At 37.0% G+C, this 19,010-nt stretch overlaps 1 protein-coding gene across 9 annotated transcripts in view; it reads left to right on the top strand.

Annotated features, from left to right (window-relative positions):
- The window catches only part of TRIP12 (thyroid hormone receptor interactor 12), a 79,906-nt gene that overhangs the window by 45,075 nt on the left and 15,821 nt on the right, over window positions 1-19,010 (top strand). For 6 of the 9 annotated variants that reach the window (XM_049803175.1, XM_049803168.1, XM_049803172.1 and 3 more), the window contains 23 exons: window positions 63-168; window positions 1,432-1,568; window positions 2,500-2,583; window positions 3,956-4,051; window positions 4,990-5,138; window positions 5,462-5,497; window positions 5,585-5,680; window positions 6,110-6,202; window positions 6,338-6,499; window positions 8,108-8,176; window positions 8,283-8,448; window positions 9,148-9,265; window positions 9,401-9,557; window positions 9,880-10,033; window positions 10,573-10,801; window positions 11,542-11,660; window positions 12,291-12,498; window positions 13,626-13,726; window positions 13,852-14,026; window positions 14,433-14,574; window positions 15,537-15,728; window positions 16,417-16,568; window positions 18,409-18,581. In XM_049803175.1, coding sequence (XP_049659132.1) covers window positions 63-168; window positions 1,432-1,568; window positions 2,500-2,583; window positions 3,956-4,051; window positions 4,990-5,138; window positions 5,462-5,497; window positions 5,585-5,680; window positions 6,110-6,202; window positions 6,338-6,499; window positions 8,108-8,176; window positions 8,283-8,448; window positions 9,148-9,265; window positions 9,401-9,557; window positions 9,880-10,033; window positions 10,573-10,801; window positions 11,542-11,660; window positions 12,291-12,498; window positions 13,626-13,726; window positions 13,852-14,026; window positions 14,433-14,574; window positions 15,537-15,728; window positions 16,417-16,568; window positions 18,409-18,581 — 3,114 coding nt within the window. The remainder of the gene's footprint in view (window positions 1-62; window positions 169-1,431; window positions 1,569-2,499; window positions 2,584-3,955; window positions 4,052-4,989; window positions 5,139-5,461; window positions 5,498-5,584; window positions 5,681-6,109; window positions 6,203-6,337; window positions 6,500-8,107; window positions 8,177-8,282; window positions 8,449-9,147; window positions 9,266-9,400; window positions 9,558-9,879; window positions 10,034-10,572; window positions 10,802-11,541; window positions 11,661-12,290; window positions 12,499-13,625; window positions 13,727-13,851; window positions 14,027-14,432; window positions 14,575-15,536; window positions 15,729-16,416; window positions 16,569-18,408; window positions 18,582-19,010) is intronic. The other 3 variants (XM_049803176.1, XM_049803173.1, XM_049803174.1) reach the window with 2 other exon arrangements.

Raw genomic sequence — 19,010 nt, 5'->3', positions numbered from 1 at the left:
CTTTGTAGAACTGCTGTGTATTTAAAGACTCATTTACTCTCAATTCTTTATGTATTACATAGGTCTAAGAAAATCTACGAAGAAACGCAGTGAATCACCACCTGCTGAGCTCCCCAGTTTGCGGCGGAGCACACGGCAAAAGACCACGGGCTCCTGTGCTAGCACCAGGTAAAAATTAAGATAATGAAACATGATTACTGCAGTGGGTTGATATCACTGTCATTGTTGTGCATGAAAACCAGCCTTGCCTACCTCTTACTTTGCTATTGTAGAAGTACCTGTAGCTTTTCAGGCCTGCCAAGTTACTTTGTACACCAGTGTCATGGATAGTGCTTAGAATTTGTCACCATCAGACCTTCAATAAGCCTATCAGCTGTGGGGGTGCAGGGAAAGAAACAACCAAAGCTAATGTCACAAACTTAAGCAATCCTTTCCTTAGGGAGGTGCTGTTTAAAAAGATACTAAAGACAGAGTGCTAAAGTACTGTCCATCAGGAATAATGAAATAGATTGCTATTTTGAAAAATAAAAGATTTCATGGTACCAGACAGGAGTCTGTTTTAATAGTGTACATGGTTAAGCTGACTCAGCTTGTCAGCAGCTGCATCTGAACAACACTACAAATGTCTAAGTACTTAATATTCTTTCTGATGCAGGGAAAAATTAGTCCTGAATTAATAATTTTAAACAGCTGGTAGATTAAATGGGAGGGGAGACTAAATGTGTCCTGTGATGAAGAAAATTTTTGTAGTTATATATATTCTGAAGCTACACTTATGAAGCTTAACAAGCTTTATTTTGTTTTCTTATGCCGAAACTGCATTTATTAGTTCTAGCACAATTTCTTTTCCCTCTTCCCTGCCATAAAAAAAAAGCTTCTGAAGTCTGATTCTGTTGTCAAGTGTGCATTTGAATTTAACTGTTTACTTTGTAGGCATATGTATTTGTAGTAGTGATGATAGTGTTTAAAAGAGCAAATTTCAAAAAGGCTTGTGCCTTCAAACTTCTTTCGGCACTGAAAACCAGGCTGAACATCAGAGTTCTCTGTGCTTTTAGTAGTTCAGAACTTCCTGTAAAGATAGTTATTCTGTCGTAAGACTTCTTGAATGTGTACATGGTTTGTAACTAACAGTCACTTTAATCTTGCTCATTTTGACTATTATATTTTAGCAGACTGCTTTGTCTTGAAGGGTATAATGTAAGGACCTAGCTATAATACATTAGTATAAACGAATCACTGCTGTGGTATGATGCAAGGAGGGTAAAGAAGAGTTGGATAATTTCATAAAGACTGATTCTTATGTGAATCTGTTAGTTTCTGCAACTTTGTGATAGTGATCTACATAAGTGTTATGTGGTTTAGAGTATCTCATATTAATAAATCTCTTGTCTTAGTTCATAAGGGCTGAAACTTTGTGTTTTGAATCTTTAGTCGGCGAGGCTCTGGCCTGGGCAAAAGAGGAGCAGCTGAAGCTCGTCGACAGGAGAAGATGGCTGATCCTGACAACAACCAGGATGGAGTTAACTCTTCAGCTGCACGTACAGATGAGGCTCCCCAGGGAGCTGCAGGTAAGAAATTCCAGCTGAAGCATTTTTAGTATAGTTCCTGATATAAACTTCTTTGCATTTAAAAATAATTAAATGGATTAAGTTTGAGGAGAAATTACTTAAGCTAGTACAGCTGGTAAATAATTCTGGAAGGTTTTTGAGAGGGACCTTTACTTTTGAACTGACCTCTTGGTTATCTGGTACATACTATGTCCAATTAAGTAGACTTTAGTTTTTAGGCATCTACCTTTTTTTTGAATATAAGTTCAGCTGATGCTATATAAATTACTGTACTGATAACTGAAGAGACATCAAACTGTTCAGAATACAGAAGGCATGCATTTACCTGTAAAAGCTGTTTTGTAACCACTCATAAATATTCTACAAGTTTTCTGTTGAAATTGCAAGCATATCTCTACTGGAGAAATCTGTAACCAAGATAAATATTCTTACTTGCACAGTCCTATTAAATGGTACTTAATTTTATCATCTGGTCCTAATCAGTAGTGACTTCAAATGAGCTTTCCAGTGATTATGCTGGATTGTAGAAAATCTCCAGTGTTGCTCACCTAAAATTAGCTACATCAGTACAAAAAGTCAAAATTAAGGGAAACAAAGTGCAGCATAACACTCAATTAAGAAAAGCATAAATTTACTAAGGATGCAGGTAAATCTGTCTGAAAGGTAATTTGCTGATCTAGCTGTATTCCTCCCCATGCCCCCTCCCCCCCATTATCTTTTGTTGATACAACTTCTCTCTTGAGCTTTTGGAAAGTATTAGACCTGTAGGCTGGTCTATTGAAAATGACAATTGTCCAGAAGTATGATGGTGGCAATGTTAAATGCAGAGCACTCTTCTGATGGTGGACACTTTCCTTGATGGTGGATTGATATGAATTTTGTAGCTTTAAAGGCACTGTAACTTGCATTAACCTCTATTTTATTTCTTTAGCTTCTAGTTCTGTTGCTGGGGCTGTAGGTATGACAACCTCTGGAGAAAGTGAGTCAGATGATTCTGAGATGGGAAGACTACAAGGTATAAAAGTTGTTATTAATTTACCATTCATTTTTTGTTTGCAGCCTATAGATAGCCATACCTGCCCAAATTCTGCGTTACATGTAGTGGGAAGGCTGTTTCTCTGACTGTGAACATTTTGCTTTGCTTACAGTAATTCTGAAGTATGGAGTTACAAGCCTTAATTCAGTAATGATGCAAGAACTTGGAAATAATGTCTGGAGTGGGTGGCATAGTCTCCTTACTCATTTACATGGGGTATAATACACTGCTATTGATGATTTTTCAGGAGGAGGTGAGGGGAGAGAATTGACAACTCGGTCTTCTTAAGTGTATAAGCTCAAATATGAGAACAAGTCTTTGGAAGAATGTTTTCAGTTGACAGGCCAGGTTAGGCCTACTGTTACTCTGCCTGCTTCTGGATAACATTTTTTTGTGCTTGTCATTGATGGCCACGTTGCTGTAAGCTTTGATGACCAGACAAAATCTAAATGTTCTTAAAATGCTTGCTTTTGTGCTTGGGCTAAAGGCTTCAGGTTTCTCAAAACCTGAGAGTACAGACAGGTATCAGCTCAGTTTGCATGTCCTGCAACTGTTTTAATGATTTTGCCACTACATTGCAAGGAATTCTGAGATCATGATCTTACTTCCAAATTACACGTTTCGGTTAATCTGGATATTTAATGTTGAAATGAATGCTGTGTCACTACCAGTTGTTTATAGTCCTTAGTAAGCATAGGTATGCATTAGGAATATTGAGCTAAATTGGGTTTTACTGTTAATTTTTATTGTATTGATCAGCAGTAGTCATGGTTGCTACAATAAAAATCGGAAACACCCACTTAGTCTAGCTTAAGTAACGCTACTGAAAAAGTTTTTAAAAACAAAACCAAACCCCTAATATCTAGCAGAGTTCTTCCCTCTCCTCATCACCAAATAAAGCTTTGAACTTTTTTCAGTGTCATTTTTTTTTTTTAGATTAATAGTGCCATTCGGTTCCTGAAAATGTGAAGATAAGCTTAACCTGTTTTATGTAGTTTGAGTTCAGATTTGAAACTACAGTCTGGTGTATCTGCTAGTCTAGATCTAGATTATAACAATTTATTAGACCAGATTTCTTCTGTGAAATATATTACTCTGGAAGCTCAGTGGGTGACTTCTTAAAGGGCCTTAATGCTCTGATGCATATAAAAACGAGTTATTTTTTCCCTAAAGGTCATCTTTTTGGTGTTTTTTAGAAATCAAGGTAGCTGCAGTCATCTAATCCTAACTCCTCTTTCTTAAAGCATCAAAATTCTAGTATTCTTAAATTATAGCATCATGGAATTTAAGCTTTAAAAAAAATAATGTGTAGAAGCTTTGACAATGGCTGTTATCCTCTGTTTGCTTTTAGCTCTATTAGAGGCTAGGGGTCTTCCACCTCACCTGTTTGGCCCTCTTGGTCCTCGGATGTCGCAGCTCTTCCACAGGACAATTGGAAGTGGAGCTAGTAAGCAAAGTTTGTCTAATTTGACTTAATTCTTTCCACTTCCAGACTAGTACAATTCAGTCACTAGTAAATTCTGATACTTGTATTAGCTTCATAGTTTAATACAATATTTTACATGTTGGAGGTTTGTATGTCATGATAGTACTAGACCACTGGTCAACAGTATTAATTTGCTTGTCTTCCTATAAGGAAGAGAAATTTGCTTTGGCCATATGTCTTTTATTTTTTTTGGGGGGGCATCTTAATGTTCCCTTCTAGGTGGGGAAGGGAGGGTTCTTGCCTTTTCACCCCTTCCTTATCTTTTTCTTTTGCATGATGGGCTGCTTAACAAAAGACCTCTTCAACCCCCTTGGGTTTTTTGGTAGCTTTTAGCTTTAAAACTATTAGTAGATGTCCGTTCTAAGGTATGTTGTTTATACTGTCAAAAGTGTCTTAGGTTTCAGTCAGAAAGCATTTCTTTCAGACAGTGTGTCAGTGAGAACATGGGTCCTTAGACTTGTTCCACCATGTCTGCATTATGCAGCTGGATAAGATGCATATCTTCTAGTCTAACTCTGGCTGCCAAGAAAAGGATGGGGTCTCATGGATACTCCATGTGCTGTATTATCCAGGGTGTGTGTTGATAAGTCTGTTGCTTTATAAAGGTGGAGTGGTGTGGGTTCTGGCACCTGCTGTAGGTTGGCAAGATGGCTATGGTGAGCAGTGTGGTGGACTCCCTGTGCTGACCAGTCTGCACTAGAAAGACAGCCAAGAGTGAGATTTTGCCTCCCTTTCCTATCCCCACCTTTCTATGACGGGAAGGAAGTGAAACTACAAGTACAGAGGAAAGCAAACTATCTCTGGTCTTCTACTCTGGCAGAAGTATAGCATTAACAGTTCCCTTGAACACTCATGTTTTCTAATATCTTCTTTCCTAATCTTTTTTTCTGGATATCTAGGTTCTAAAGCCCAACAACTTTTACAAGGTCTCCAAGCCACTGATGAAAGTCAGCAACTACAGGCAGTGATTGAGATGTGCCAGCTGTTGGTCATGGGAAATGAAGAAACTTTAGGAGGATTTCCAGTCAAGAGTGTTGTACCAGCTTTGGTAAAGATTAAATCTCATATTTCTCTTGGAGGATATAGTATTTCACTCTATCTTGCTGAAATTAAATATTCTTTATTTATAGTGTATATTACATGTATGTGTGCATATGTGTATCTGTTTCTCGTTGTTTGCTTTTGAGTTTTGCTAAATTTTGATAGTCCTATTAATTCTTTAATATCTCAAGAACAGGTAGTGGCTCTTTTGAAACTCTTACCAACATTCCAAGTCCTGAGTCAAAAGCTATGATATTGATTTGAGCCCTTTTTTTATGTTGTTACCCAGATGCTTTTTACTAAACTAACAATACTTTTTTTAAAATACAGATAACACTGTTGCAGATGGAGCACAACTTTGACATTGTAAGTGATTTGAAATGTTTTAGAAATTCTTTGAGATACAAAAATGTATCATCTGAACTTAAAACCAAATCTCTCTATATTTAATAGATGAACCATGCATGTCGGGCCTTAACATATATGATGGAAGCACTTCCGAGATCATCAGCTGTAGTGGTAGATGCAATTCCTGTCTTCTTGGAGAAGGTAAAACGAAATCAAAACAGTGTTAAACTAATCTGAGGGGATTTTATCTTTTGTTTTAACTTTAGGATATATCATTAAGATAGTGGTTTCTTTTCATAGCTTACAAAATAATATATAATGCATGAGAAGCTTTTAAAAATGGGTTTACTCTTTGTTCACACCCTTACTGAAAAGCACTATCTGATTCACTAACTGGGAACTTGTCTGATTGATGTTGCAAAGATACTGTGTAGTTACACAAACTGGTAACTCTTGAAGTAGCTATATAGCTGATCTAGGCTTAGATTGGCTAGCTTGATTACAGCTAGCAGTGCAGCTGCATTAGCATATATGTCTTGGTACTGGCTAACTGTCCAGGTGTTAATAAAGATTATTATTTTTACAAAATGGTTTAGAAATTTATTTACTAGCTTTCTTGTTTTCTTGTAGTTGCAAGTTATTCAGTGCATTGATGTGGCAGAGCAGGCGCTTACAGCCCTGGAGATGTTATCACGCAGGCATAGTAAAGCCATTCTGCAGGCGGTAAGTAAAAAAGAAAGCACTTTTACCTCTACCACTTCTATATCTTGGTGATCTTCTGTGAAGATGAAATAAGAAAACAAGTTTCTGTGATTTTAGCAGTACTGAGAGTGGAAATGTTTGTTTATTTTATTATAGGGTGGGTTGGCAGACTGTTTGCTGTATCTGGAATTCTTCAGTATAAATGCACAGAGGAATGCACTAGCTATTGCTGCCAACTGCTGCCAGAGTATAACACCTGATGAGTTTCACTTTGTGGCAGACTCTTTGCCACTGCTTACACAAAGGTTAACCCATCAGGTAAGAAGCTATTATAAAACGGAAAGTTCTGATTTTGACCTGAAAGTAGTATAAAGTTGCTTCCAGATATCTAGTTCTTTACCGTGTATTACTTGCCTTTTGCAATGTGATAATTGCCTTAAAGCTCTATACTATCAAGTTGTGATATTCTAACGTGCATATGGACCTTTTGGTTTTTTGTAAACGTGCTGTAAGGGTTCATGGCACTCCTATTAATTTTTTAAACTGAGATAAATGAGGTACTTTAACTCAGAGCATGAGTAATAGTGGTTTTGTAGTCCTTGTTGCCCATTAGTAAGAGAAATTCCGGCAGCATTATTGTTCTTTTATCTTAACAAATGGGTTGCAAGGTTCCCTCCCACTTCAAACTTGGAAAAGCTTCAGTTTCATTTTTTGTGGGTTTTTTTTTTTCTGATTTGACTTTCTGGGAGGGCTTAGGGCTCTTTAAAAAGGAAGTTCCTACTTGCACAATAGTTTGAAGTGATGAATCCTAAATCATGGGGCTCCTAAGATCTGCCTATCCTGCAATGCTGCTATGCTCATAAATGAGCACTCACAATGACTATTGCACCAGAAGAGATTTGAACATACTGCTTGGTTAGCAGATCCCTGTTAAAGAGGTGAAAAAGGAGAAATTATTCTGTTCCTTAACAAATGCAACTAAATGGAAGCTTCCGGGTAACATTTTTATGCATTGTTGTGCTGTTCTTAATTCTGCCAACATCATCTTGCTGAAACACTACTTGAATCTTTGAGGCAGTTTCACAGAAGTCAAATGGCAGCTTTAGATGGTGCTCTGGAAACAGGAAGCCCCATTCTCAGCAGTAGTAGGGACAAGTACTAACTCCTGCTCTGTGAAGAGAAGCTACAGCCCACAAAAGTAAGATTTCAAGAAATGTTGAAGTGGAATTTTTCTAGAAAAAAAAAATCTTGAGTTAGCTCTTAACAGAATAGTTGAGGTTGGAAGGGACTTTTCAAGCAGGGGATTAGTACTAGATGACCAAGTGGTTTGTTTGTTTAAATATCTCAAGGGATGGAGACTTAAGCTCTCCGGGCAACCTCTTCCAGTGTTCAACCACTCTTCTAGTAGAAATGTTTTATTATGTTCAGATGAACTTTTTTGAGTGTTTCAATGAACTTTTAACTAGAGCTATCTTTAGAGCAATCTTTACTATTTTGGTGTCTTTGGATTTGCTGTCTTGGCTGTACTGCATGATACAAAAATCAGGCTTCATGTAGTCTGTAAAACAGTAGCCTTCACTCCTGCTTATTATCTATATCTCTGTTGCTTTGGCTTTGTAGCTCTCTTCCCTTTCATTTCCTCCTTGTAGAATCCAAAAAGGATATTGTGGATCTATTTATTCATGTCTAAAGGTATTTTATGTTGCAAGTGAGGTGTTTCCCAGGGAACATGCAGGAGCACGGCCATCTCAGAAGGTCAGCTTGGACTGTATCAATGAATTCAAAATTCAGAGCTGTAATATTCTGTAAGATGTGATTCAGCTGGCCTTTTTGGAGAAATTTTATGAATGCCTCAAAATGACAGGATAACCTAATGCAAGTTAAAATACTTTAACTCAAACAAATACTTTATTTTTTTTACAATAGGACAAAAAGTCTGTTGAAAGCACTTGTCTCTGTTTTGCACGGCTAGTGGACAACTTCCAGCATGAGGAGGTAAGGGAGTGGATTTTTGTTTCCTTTTTCCCTCTCTTAGTTTCTTCTAAGGGCTTACCTTTCAAAGTCAGACTAACACTTTCAATTTTACTGTTCCTTCCTGAAGAACTTGCTCCAGCAGGTTGCTTCCAAGGACTTGTTAACAAATATCCAGCAACTCTTGGTAGTGACGCCTCCTATCCTGAGCTCAGGAATGTTCATCATGGTGGTGCGCATGTTTTCCTTAATGTGCTCCAATTGCCCTACACTTGCAGTTCAACTTATGAAGCAAAGTAAGTTCTTACTCTTTCATATTCCGGGGGACCTAATTAACTTAAATGCACAGTGGAACTCTGTGCACTTGATTATACAAATACTGTGTTCTTTTTATTTTTCTCTCTTAATATGATTCCCCTGGGATACAGAATTTAGTTAATGTTGTTGAAAGTTTCTTTTCTACCTGAGGGGTTTTTCTCCCCTTTCCCGTCTCCAGCTGTTGTCACTGGAATGCTCGCCTAATTTTGAGTCTATTAGCTGCACGAGGTACAAGTTAGTCTCATTCCAACACAAGTTGAATAATTGTTTTTGTAATCTTTACCAGGTGGGGGAAATATGTGATTTAAGGGCTTTTTCTAAGGGAAAACATTAAGAAAATAACTGTTGTGTAGCTGTCTTAGTTCTCACTCATGTTCTTCTTTGCATCTTGTAAATTTTGACTTGTCATTTCGACTGCCCTGTATGTTCCCCTGTTTTCTTCTGTGCCCTGTATTATTGAGTGATACTTAGCTCCCAGATGTGCTGAAAAAAACCCCAAAACCCCACAAACCTCAGACCTGAAAACAAACAGGTTTCTTGCAATGTTCAGAGATGGCTGCTGTCTTACTGTCTACTCTGTTTGCTTTGGGCAGCAGCTATCTCTTCTGCATGGTGTCCAACACAAAATGGAATCCATATTTTGATATAGGCAATCTCATTAATAATAATTTGTATAGATATTGCAGAAACGCTTCACTTCCTCCTTTGCGGAGCCTCAAATGGGAGTTGTCAAGAACAAATTGACCTTGTTCCACGAAGTCCTCAAGAACTTTATGAGCTTACTTCTCTTATCTGGTAAGTTATGCAGCCCTAGGTTTTGGGTCTGGTTGGTATGTTGAAGTTCTTAACTTCTCCAAAATGAAGGCAGTTTTCAGCTTAGATGGTTTATTTTATACTTCTAGTAAAATACTGTTTTAATGTTCTTTACAGTGAACTGATGCCTTGCCTGCCAAAAGAGGGAATCTTTGCTGTTGATACTATGCTGAAGAAAGGAAATGCGCAAAATACAGATGGTGCAATATGGCAATGGCGAGATGACAGGGGTCTCTGGCATCCCTATAACAGGATTGATAGTCGAATAATAGAGGTAGTAATTCCATATGCTTGTGTGGTGATGTTTTCTAAATACCTGTGCGGTTGTATAGGGGACTGAGTGCTTTCTTGTACAGCTTTGAAAATATCAGCCTTATTATTCTTATTCTGAGTAAGCAACACGTGAGTTTCCTCAAACCTCCTGCTGTAATATTGTACTGTTTTAGTATTCAGTAATGGGTGAATGGCTTAATCACTGTTTGTATTATATTTCTGTCGGTCATTGTTTTTCCTACTGTGTTGCCCCTCTCTTCACCTTTCGTATAGCTTCTTATTTGTTAGGGATTTCTTAACTTTACCTTCTTCCTTGTTTTTAGGCGGCTCATCAGGTTGGTGAGGATGAGATAAGCCTGTCTACACTTGGGCGTGTCTATACTATTGATTTTAACTCTATGCAGCAAATAAATGAGGATACTGGAACAGCACGTGCCATTCAGCGAAAACCAAACCCTTTAGCCAATACAAACACTAGTAAGTACAGTCTAGGAGATAGCTGGTGTCTCTATCTATGACTAATTTATGCTGGGTTATGCAACAGTCTGCTACTTAGCTAATATATTTCTTATGGTTTCTGTGAAACACAAAACTACTCTGATTTACGTGAATGAAGACAACTTTACAACAAAACTCAAACTATTGAAATGTATTCTTTTTAACATGTAAACTTTTCCTGGGAACTGAAAGTGCATTACTTCGGTGGGGGGAGCTGGGGGTGTTCCTGACCTGGGACTTTCTGAAACAGTTTTGTTCATACAGCTCTTTTATTTAACGAAGACTGTGTGAGGACTTATTACTGCTGTACAGAAATAAATAAGAAACATGAAAAAAGATTTGACTCCTTGAAAGAGGAGGATTTGCACCTACGTTCTTGCCATCAGTTTGACTTCTGGTTCTTTAATTATATCTTTTCAATTCAAGAGCTAAACTAATTCAGCTTTAACGAAAGAAAGTAATCATCAGAGCAGAGGTACAAAGAACTCTGTAGTGATTTGGTGCACAATTTCTCACAGGTGGACATTCAGAATTGAAGAAGGATGATGCTCGAGCACAACTAATGAAAGAGGATCCAGAACTGGCAAAATCCTTTATCAAAACATTGTTTGGTGTTCTTTATGAGGTATATAGTTCTTCAGCTGGACCTGCTGTTAGACACAAGTGCCTTAGAGCAATTCTTAGGATAATCTATTTTGCTGATGCTGAACTTCTGAAGGATGTGCTGAAAAACCATGCTGTTTCAAGGTGGGTTCATTAACTGTTGTGAATGAAACTGATTTTGAGCTTACAACTCAAACTTGTGATTACTTCCTTGAATCATCTTTTTCAGGGGAAAATTATACTTTTAAATTATTATATATTTATTTTTCAAAAGCTGAGGCTGCCAGCTCTTCAGGAATTTCTTGCATCTTAAATTTTGCAGTAGGTGCTAACTCTAAGTGTTATTAGAAACTTCGATTACCTATATGGCTGTGTGTGCTAGTAACGTCTAATATTAACGTTTACTGTTTTCCTGATTTGTAAAACTTGCCTATAAGTTTTTCTGAAGGCAAGAAAAATTACTTTTGAGGTAATACAATGTGAACCATAACAGACTCTCATGACATTCAACTGGCAAGTTCTGTTCATGAAACATCTCATACATGTTATACCATAAAGTTAGAGATCTAGATAAAAGGATGCAATTAGAAAATAAACTGACTGGCTTATCAAAGGCAGTAACAAGTTCCACAACACCATGTTCTTTAAAGGAAGAAAACTCCTTTTCTTTTATGCCACATGTTAAAACTTGGTAAAAGTGATTTAGGTGGGAAGAGGACTTTATCAGTCCTTTTATTTATAGCTTTTACAAAAGCACAATGAAATTTGTTTGCTTTCAGTCTCTAATAGTATATGTGCAACATGAACTGGCTTGACTTTTTTTTTTAAAAAAAAAGGCAAAAAATGAAAAGGTGAACCTAATTCTAATAAATTATCTGTTTTAGTCATATTGCCTCCATGCTGTCAAGTCAAGACCTTAAGATAGTAGTTGGAGCCCTGCAGATGGCAGAGATTTTAATGCAGAAGTTACCTGATATTTTCAGTGTTTACTTCAGAAGAGAAGGTAAATATTGCTTGGGTTTTTTTCTCTTCACTTCCTTATTTAGTTTTTTAAAGCATGTGTGTGTGGACAATCTGTGTACTTTACCCCCTGCTTCATCCCCCTCAAGCTGTAAAAAGTTAATATTGTTCTTGAATAATAAAGGCAAATCCATACAATATATCTTCATATGACTAGGGTAGAGCTGACCAAGACTCTGGAGGAGACAAGCTCGTTTGTTCTGAATCTGGAACAAGTTTGTACAGGCTTACTATAGATGCTAGTGAACTTAAATTTTGGCTGAAGATGGCTTGCTGAAATTACATGGGTAGTCTTACCAGACAAAACTAACGAATCTTTGGTAGGAAGTTGTTGTAATCCACTGGGGATTTGGGGGTTTCCCTCGCTACAGTTTGTACTGCTGTCATTATTTTTTTTAACTATGTAGATTAACTTTTTGAAGAGAAAGGATTGAAATGCTTTTAAAACTAACTTAGCATTGATTGGTGGGGTGAGCCAGTGCTGCCATAGTCAAAACAGAGTTTCATGTAACAGACTTCAATCTTTTCAAACATGTTTGTCCCTGCCACCCCCCACAAAAAACCCTCCACAACCAAACCAACCCACCAAGCAAAGATTTCTTCTTTTGCAAAGGGGTGATGCACCAAGTGAAAAACTTAGCAGAGTCGGAGGCTTTGCTAACAAGCCCACCAAAAGTATGCACAAATGGATCAGGAACGCTGGCTACCACTACAACAATAAGTACTGGAACAGCCACTGCTGCCAGTAATGCAGCTGCAGATTTGGGCTCTCCCAGTTTACAACACAGCCGGGAGGATTCTTTGGATCTGAGCCCACAGGGGTAAGTGTGCTTGTTGCTGTGAAAAAACAATCTGTTGAGGTTTTGGGGTTTTTTTGGTGGTGGTGTTTTTGTTGCTGTGGTTTTGGTTTGGGTTTTTTGTTTGGTTTGGGTTTTTCTTAAGTCTTGACTGACATGGGCTGCTACAGTACCATCTGCATTTTGCTGTGGTACTTTCCTGTAAGGAAATGAAATGGAGTGGTGTTGAAGCTGTCAATGGTGGTTTTGATTCATTTTATGTGAAATGTTTGGGGGGAGCGGGGGGGGGGGATGGGACGGGGACTAGTGACCTGATAGTTACAATGTAATGGTATGAAACAATCTGCTGTTTAGTGAGAGGCTGGAGAATGCCAAGATCAACAGCTGTACTCTCATGTCACTCTTGAGAACAGAGTGATTCTTTCAGAGAAATGATAGCTGTGGTGCGTGGTTCCTTTCTGCTGGAGACTGGAGGAAGAAAAATCCTTAAGTTTTTGTTGGAATACAACCATTTTGAACACTTGTAGAATTAAAATCTCTTGTAGGAATAAACTATTTCAGTGTTACACAGTTTGCCTTTGTTTTAAAGGTGAAATGTTTGTCTTAAAATATTGGCATAATAAGGAAACCTCACTTTAAACCAGAATTGAAATACGTGAACTTGGGAAGTGTAGGGGTTGGTGAGTAGTAACTACATAAATTGTTGAAAAAGTGGTTTTTTGGGCTTTAATAGGGGAGGCAGGTCAAGTTTCTAGTGTCTTTTGCTGTTTATTCAGTAGAGATTTATGGATTTTTTCTTTTTAATTTTATTCAAATAAATTAATAACCAGATGGTTACACAAATAAAAAAATTAAAGTTATGAGAACCTTGTAGTGGCACTTCTGGCCATATTTGGCTGCCCATAGTAGAAAGGTGACAGGAAGCAAAACCCCTTCTTTCTGGATGGAGTAGTCACTTTGTCCTTCCAATTAAAATAGAGTTGAGGCTGATTCTCCCAGACCTCATTCTTCCCTTGTGCCCTCCTTGTTATGGGATGGAACTCTTGTTCAGTTCTTGAGGAAATAGTTGGCAGATGCATCTTAAACTGAGATGGGTATGTGTATGAATATGGTAGATGGAAACATGTTACTCTATTTTTAAATTTGGACAGACGACTGAGTGATGTTCTAAAGAGAAAAAGACTGCCAAAACGAGGGCCAAGGAGGCCAAAATACTCTCCTCCAAGAGATGATGACAAAGTAGACAATCAAGGTAAATAATTCTTAAAACATGATACTCTATGTCCTTTTAAGTTTAAAAGTAAGCTTATAAGCTGTCAGAAGTGCTGGCTGTAATAAATTTGTTGATTCTCTTAATTTTGTCTGTGCCTCCTCCAGCTAAAAGCCCTACAACTACTCAATCTCCTAAATCTTCTTTCTTGGCAAGTTTAAATCCTAAAACATGGGGAAGATTAAGCACACAGTCCAACAGTAACAATATTGAACCAGCACGAACAGCAGGAGTAAGTGGTCTTGCAAGGGCTGCTTCCAAGGATACCATTTCCAATAACAGGTACACACACAAAAAGTCAAAGTACTTGTAATATGGTGTTGACTTTGAGGTGTAGCTACTTTGTTATGATAAGCCATCAGGTGATTAAGTATGACTTATCAAAGAAATTTGAGCTTAACCACTGTTAAAATAACTCTGGAAGAAGAATCAAGAAATTAAGGTAGAGAAAATAACCTCTTAATATTTTAAAGTAGCATGGTGTGGAAAAATTGGATAATTGGGAAAAATGGTGCAAGAAGTAATCTGTAGAGAATAGACCTTTACTGTGTTGGAGTAAGAGGGAAGGGTTTTTGGCTGTGATTGCTATTAAACATGGGGAAAAAGATACTCTGGCTGTGTTTACTTGTCATAATGGAGTATGCAAATGCTAAGTGTGGCTGAATGCCTTTTATGTGCTTCTTTCCAGAGAAAAAATTAAGGGCTGGATTAAGGAGCAAGCCCATAAATTTGTAGAACGTTATTTTAGTTCTGAAAACATGGATGGAAGCAATCCTGCACTAAATGTATTACAGAGACTTTGCACTGCAACTGAACAACTCAACCTCCAGGTTAGAAATGGCAGGCTTGCTTGGAGTGGGATTGGGAATGGAAGCAGTAGAAGTATTTAGGAGTAAGCTAAATGAAAGCTGAGCATTTTAGATAGTATGGCAAATACTTTAAGCATAGTTTTTTGTGATCTTAAATGATGATACAGTGTTTCTTAACTTGCAATGGTTTGTTTGGGATTTCTTTTAGAATTGGTATATAAGCTCTGATGTATATCACTGATGATAAATGACAAGTATTAACAAGGGTATTCTTGATTCCTAGCAATGTGTCACTTACATAGCATTTTATTTCAAATTTTAAAGTTTTACAGTTAAGTGTTAAGGATTGACTTCATACCTAAAGAACACCACAGTTTGTAGTAAGAAATTTGGGGGTGAGGGGAGGACAAAAGGCAAGTAGCATTTTGTTGAAAGGATAGAATAAATACAGATTGGGCCAGATCTGCTAGAATCTCAAGAACTTGAGCCTTGCTTCTCAAACAGTTGTGATCCTTGATAGATGGTCTGAACCTGTAACTTCTAAAGTAGCTGAACAGCTGAGTTACGTTTTGTGCTTTGATTTTAAGCATTCATTAAAATAGGAAAATTTCTTTCTTCCTCTTTCCCACACAGATATCATGTGAAATATATACCAATCTGAGGGATTTCTTCATTTTTATTTAAAAAAAAAAAAAATAAATTTGGTTGAAGCTTATCTTTGCATTGCATAAGACAGAAATGGGGCCTTGCATTTCTCTTAAAATGGGGAAAATGTAGATGTTGCCTGTAATGTCTCCTCTTGAACAGAGAAATTGCTTATCCTCATATTATTTGCTCTATCACTGTTTGTATTGAGTTACTATACACTCCAGACTTTCCCTTTTTTCTCTCCCTTTAGAGCTGTTCCATGCAGTAGGGGGACAACCAGTATTTCTTAAGCCCTTAATACCTGGGTAGTAAAATACTACCTTCATGTTTTTCAGGTGGATGGTGGAACAGAGTGCCTTGTAGAAATCCGTAGCATTGTCTCGGAGTCTGACGTCTCCTCATTTGAAATCCAGCATAGTGGGTTTGTTAAACAACTGCTGCTTTATTTGACATCTAAAAGTGAGAAAGATGCTGTAAGCAGGGATATCAGATTGAAAAGATTTCTTCATGTATTTTTTTCTTCTCCAGTAAGTTTTCTTGTTTATTCTTTTGTCATTCTTACTTGTCTTTCTCTCAAATTGTACTTACCTGACCATCTGAGAGGTTCAGCAATGAGCTTGACTTAAAGATGGAGTATGGAAAGAATGTTTTGTTCATGGCTAAGCTTTATAACACTACAACTTCCACGTGGTTCGGTGTCTTTACAGGTCATGAACTTTTTAGAATACCCTGTAATTACAGAAAATTCCAAGAGTGGAAAAAAATTCCCAAATGGCCAATTGTCTAAGTCTTGAACAACTTAAAAGTTGTTCCTGACTTTTAAGAAGTTGATATGGAAAGACTTTGGATAGTAATCTTATCACTTGCTCTCTTTAGTCCTAAATACTGCAAGAAACTAGATTGTCCTGTTTTTAAAGGAAGACATTTAAAGTGGAAGAGAGGAGACTAGATAACTACTGCTTCCATGAAGTTTATTGCTCATGGTTAAGAGTGAATGCTTAAAATCTGTAGGGCTCTTTGGTTGAAACCAGGAGAGAAGAGTGTATTCGTGAAACAGGTCTTTCATGAACTTATGTGTCATCGTATCATCCTGATACTGATAGTTTAAGTGAGAGCAGTGATTCGCTTCCCTTTTTTTTCCTTATACTTGTGGTATAAATTGTTTTAAGATGGATTAATTCAAGCACATAACTAAAAGACTGGAATATATTTCAGCTTCCTGGAGAAGAACCCCTTGGAAGATTAGAGCCATTAGAAAATGCACCTTTGTTGGCGTTAGTCCATAAAATGAACAATTGCCTCAGTCAGATGGAACAGTTTCCTGTCAAAGTGCATGACTTCCCTAGTGGAAATGGAACAGGGAGCAGGTAAGGATTAATGCTCAGGTAACAGTTTTGTTGGAAGCTTTTGTTTTCCAAAACTTGTTTCAATGCTAAAAGTTCCAAGAGGTAATGGAAGCTTCTGACCCTATTAAAGACAAAAGCAATTACACAGTTGGCTTTTTTTTCATTCAGTGGAAGATTGAATGTTTAACCAAATGTTTGCTTTCTGTCTTGAAACTTCTCTCACTTAGTGGATTGGGGGTGATGTGTAATTTTAAATGCAATCTCTAAATTTAAGCTTTAAAAACTCAAATGTCTTCCTTGTCCCCATGTGGAAAAACACTGGAAAGAAATAATCTACTATTGCTAAGACACTGATATTTTGTAGTGAAGTAATTAAACTGTTGAGAGTTTGTATTACAGCGCTCAACTTTGTTATTCAGATAGGTTCTGTTCTCTAGGATTATAATTGAGTGATAACTGTTGGCTGTCAACATAGTTTAAAGTAACTGTAGACCTGCCTTGTGTTTTAAGATAGATTAAATTTGGAATCCAACTTGTTACTTGTGTGTTAAGTAACAAATGTGACTTACTAAAGACCTGTATCTACAATCTCTTTTCTGTGCTTTTAATACATCAACACTATTTTTCATCCAGTGTATAGCAGTTAGTAAGTCTATTTCATTATAAGTTGCATGTAAGTTTTGAAAGTATCTACTCGTGCTGGCTAAAACCTCAGTTTGATGATAGACATATTCTTATGACTATGTAGACATTAGGAGTGGAGGAGCATTGAAAATGAATTTTTGAAAACTGTTCTTTAAAGTTTGAAATGCCAAAAATCTTCTGTCTCTTCGGTAGTAAGATAGTGTGGATTTTTTGTATCACTCATTGTGACACAACATCTATTATAGTAGATGTATTGGAGCCTCACACTACAGCATTAACCTAACTTATATTAAAATTCAGTACCTGTTTTTGTGAAACTTAAAATCCATGAGAATGCATACAATACACAGATTTCTAATACTTGAAGGAATTAATTGTCTTGATACTGGCTTTTGCAGACAGTATGTGCTCTGTAATCTTACAATGCTTCCTAATACACACTATTTCTGTTAAAAGTGGTATAACTACAGAAGTTAAAGTTGCGAATCATAATAGCAAAATTCTGCTATTCTTTCTGATAACATATTAAACATGGGAAGTCAGATTACTGCAGATTTGTTTGACTGTTAGTCTTACTGTGGATTATGTCAATGAGGATTTTGAGGCATTAAGATACGGTAGTCTTTCACTAGCACCTGGAAATAGAAGCAGTCCAAGATAAGAGGTTTGTGTATAAAAATGTCTAGCTTAAGTATTAATATTTTGGTGAGATGGAACATGTATATAAACTATACTTGGCAAGAAAAAACAGAAGAGCTTTCAGGTTATCTCTTTAGGTCCTTACTAAAAAAACATATGAATGGATATGGGTACTTGCATTACCAACCCTGGTTCTGATCCTTACTGCACTGCAGGTGAACACAGCTCTAAATTTCATGTGGCATCAGCTGACCACTGAACAACTTCAGACCTCAAAAATGGTCAGCATAGGCCATGTTGTAATCAGTCATCAGGCTGGACTTTCTCTTAATCCACGTAGCTTCCACTGGAAATCAGATTTTGTCCAACTTGGATTCTGGTTGTTCTTGTAGAATAAAATTTTTAATATGTTTATCCAAATCTTAATAGCTTAGTTTTAGAGAAATAGGCTGAGAAATAATACTCTGAACAAGTGAGTTTGTAAATGCATGTACAAGTCTATTTTAATACATTTTTTTAATGCAATTATGGTTACTAGATTCTTTGTGTAGCAACTTTTTTCACAAATTATTTTGAGTTTTTCTCTTAACAGAGGATCCCAAGCTTTAAAATTCTTCAATACACATCAATTAAAATGCCAACTGCAAAGACATCCAGACTGTGCTAATGTGAAACAGTGGAAAGGCGGACCTGTGAAGATTGATCCTCTGGCTTTGGTACAAGCCATTGAAAGATACCTTGTAGTTAGAGGTATATATATTATACAGTCACATGTGTTTTGCTTCTTGGTATAGTCACTACTGTCAGCAGTGTAGAGTCTGTAAAAACCAGTAAGGATTGTACTGAAGAGAAATGGGAGGTACCTATAAATGTACCTTGTTCACAGTGGAGGAGACTAAACCTGCAGAGAATCTTCCCTTTTCTGGGACAAAACTTTTCCTGTTGTAAACAGTTCAGTCTAAGTACTAACAGAAGTATAATCTAGTTGACTGTTAGATTGGCTGTAACTTGGCATTTTTGATGCCAGATGTTGATACTAAAACTTGTTCTAACGTGTCTGAACCTTACTTTAACTGATGTGTTTTGGAACTGTTTTGAACAGTGGAGTTCATAAAAGTCAGAACATGAAAGCTTTGCTACATTTCATGTGAAAACAAATGAGGATGTCTTTCTCCTCTC

Source organism: Accipiter gentilis, chromosome 6, assembly GCF_929443795.1.
Source record: "Accipiter gentilis chromosome 6, bAccGen1.1, whole genome shotgun sequence".
Classification (NCBI taxonomy): domain Eukaryota; kingdom Metazoa; phylum Chordata; class Aves; order Accipitriformes; family Accipitridae; genus Astur; species Astur gentilis.
Note: the sequence above shows the minus strand (reverse complement) of the source record. Positions and strands in the feature narration are given on the sequence as shown.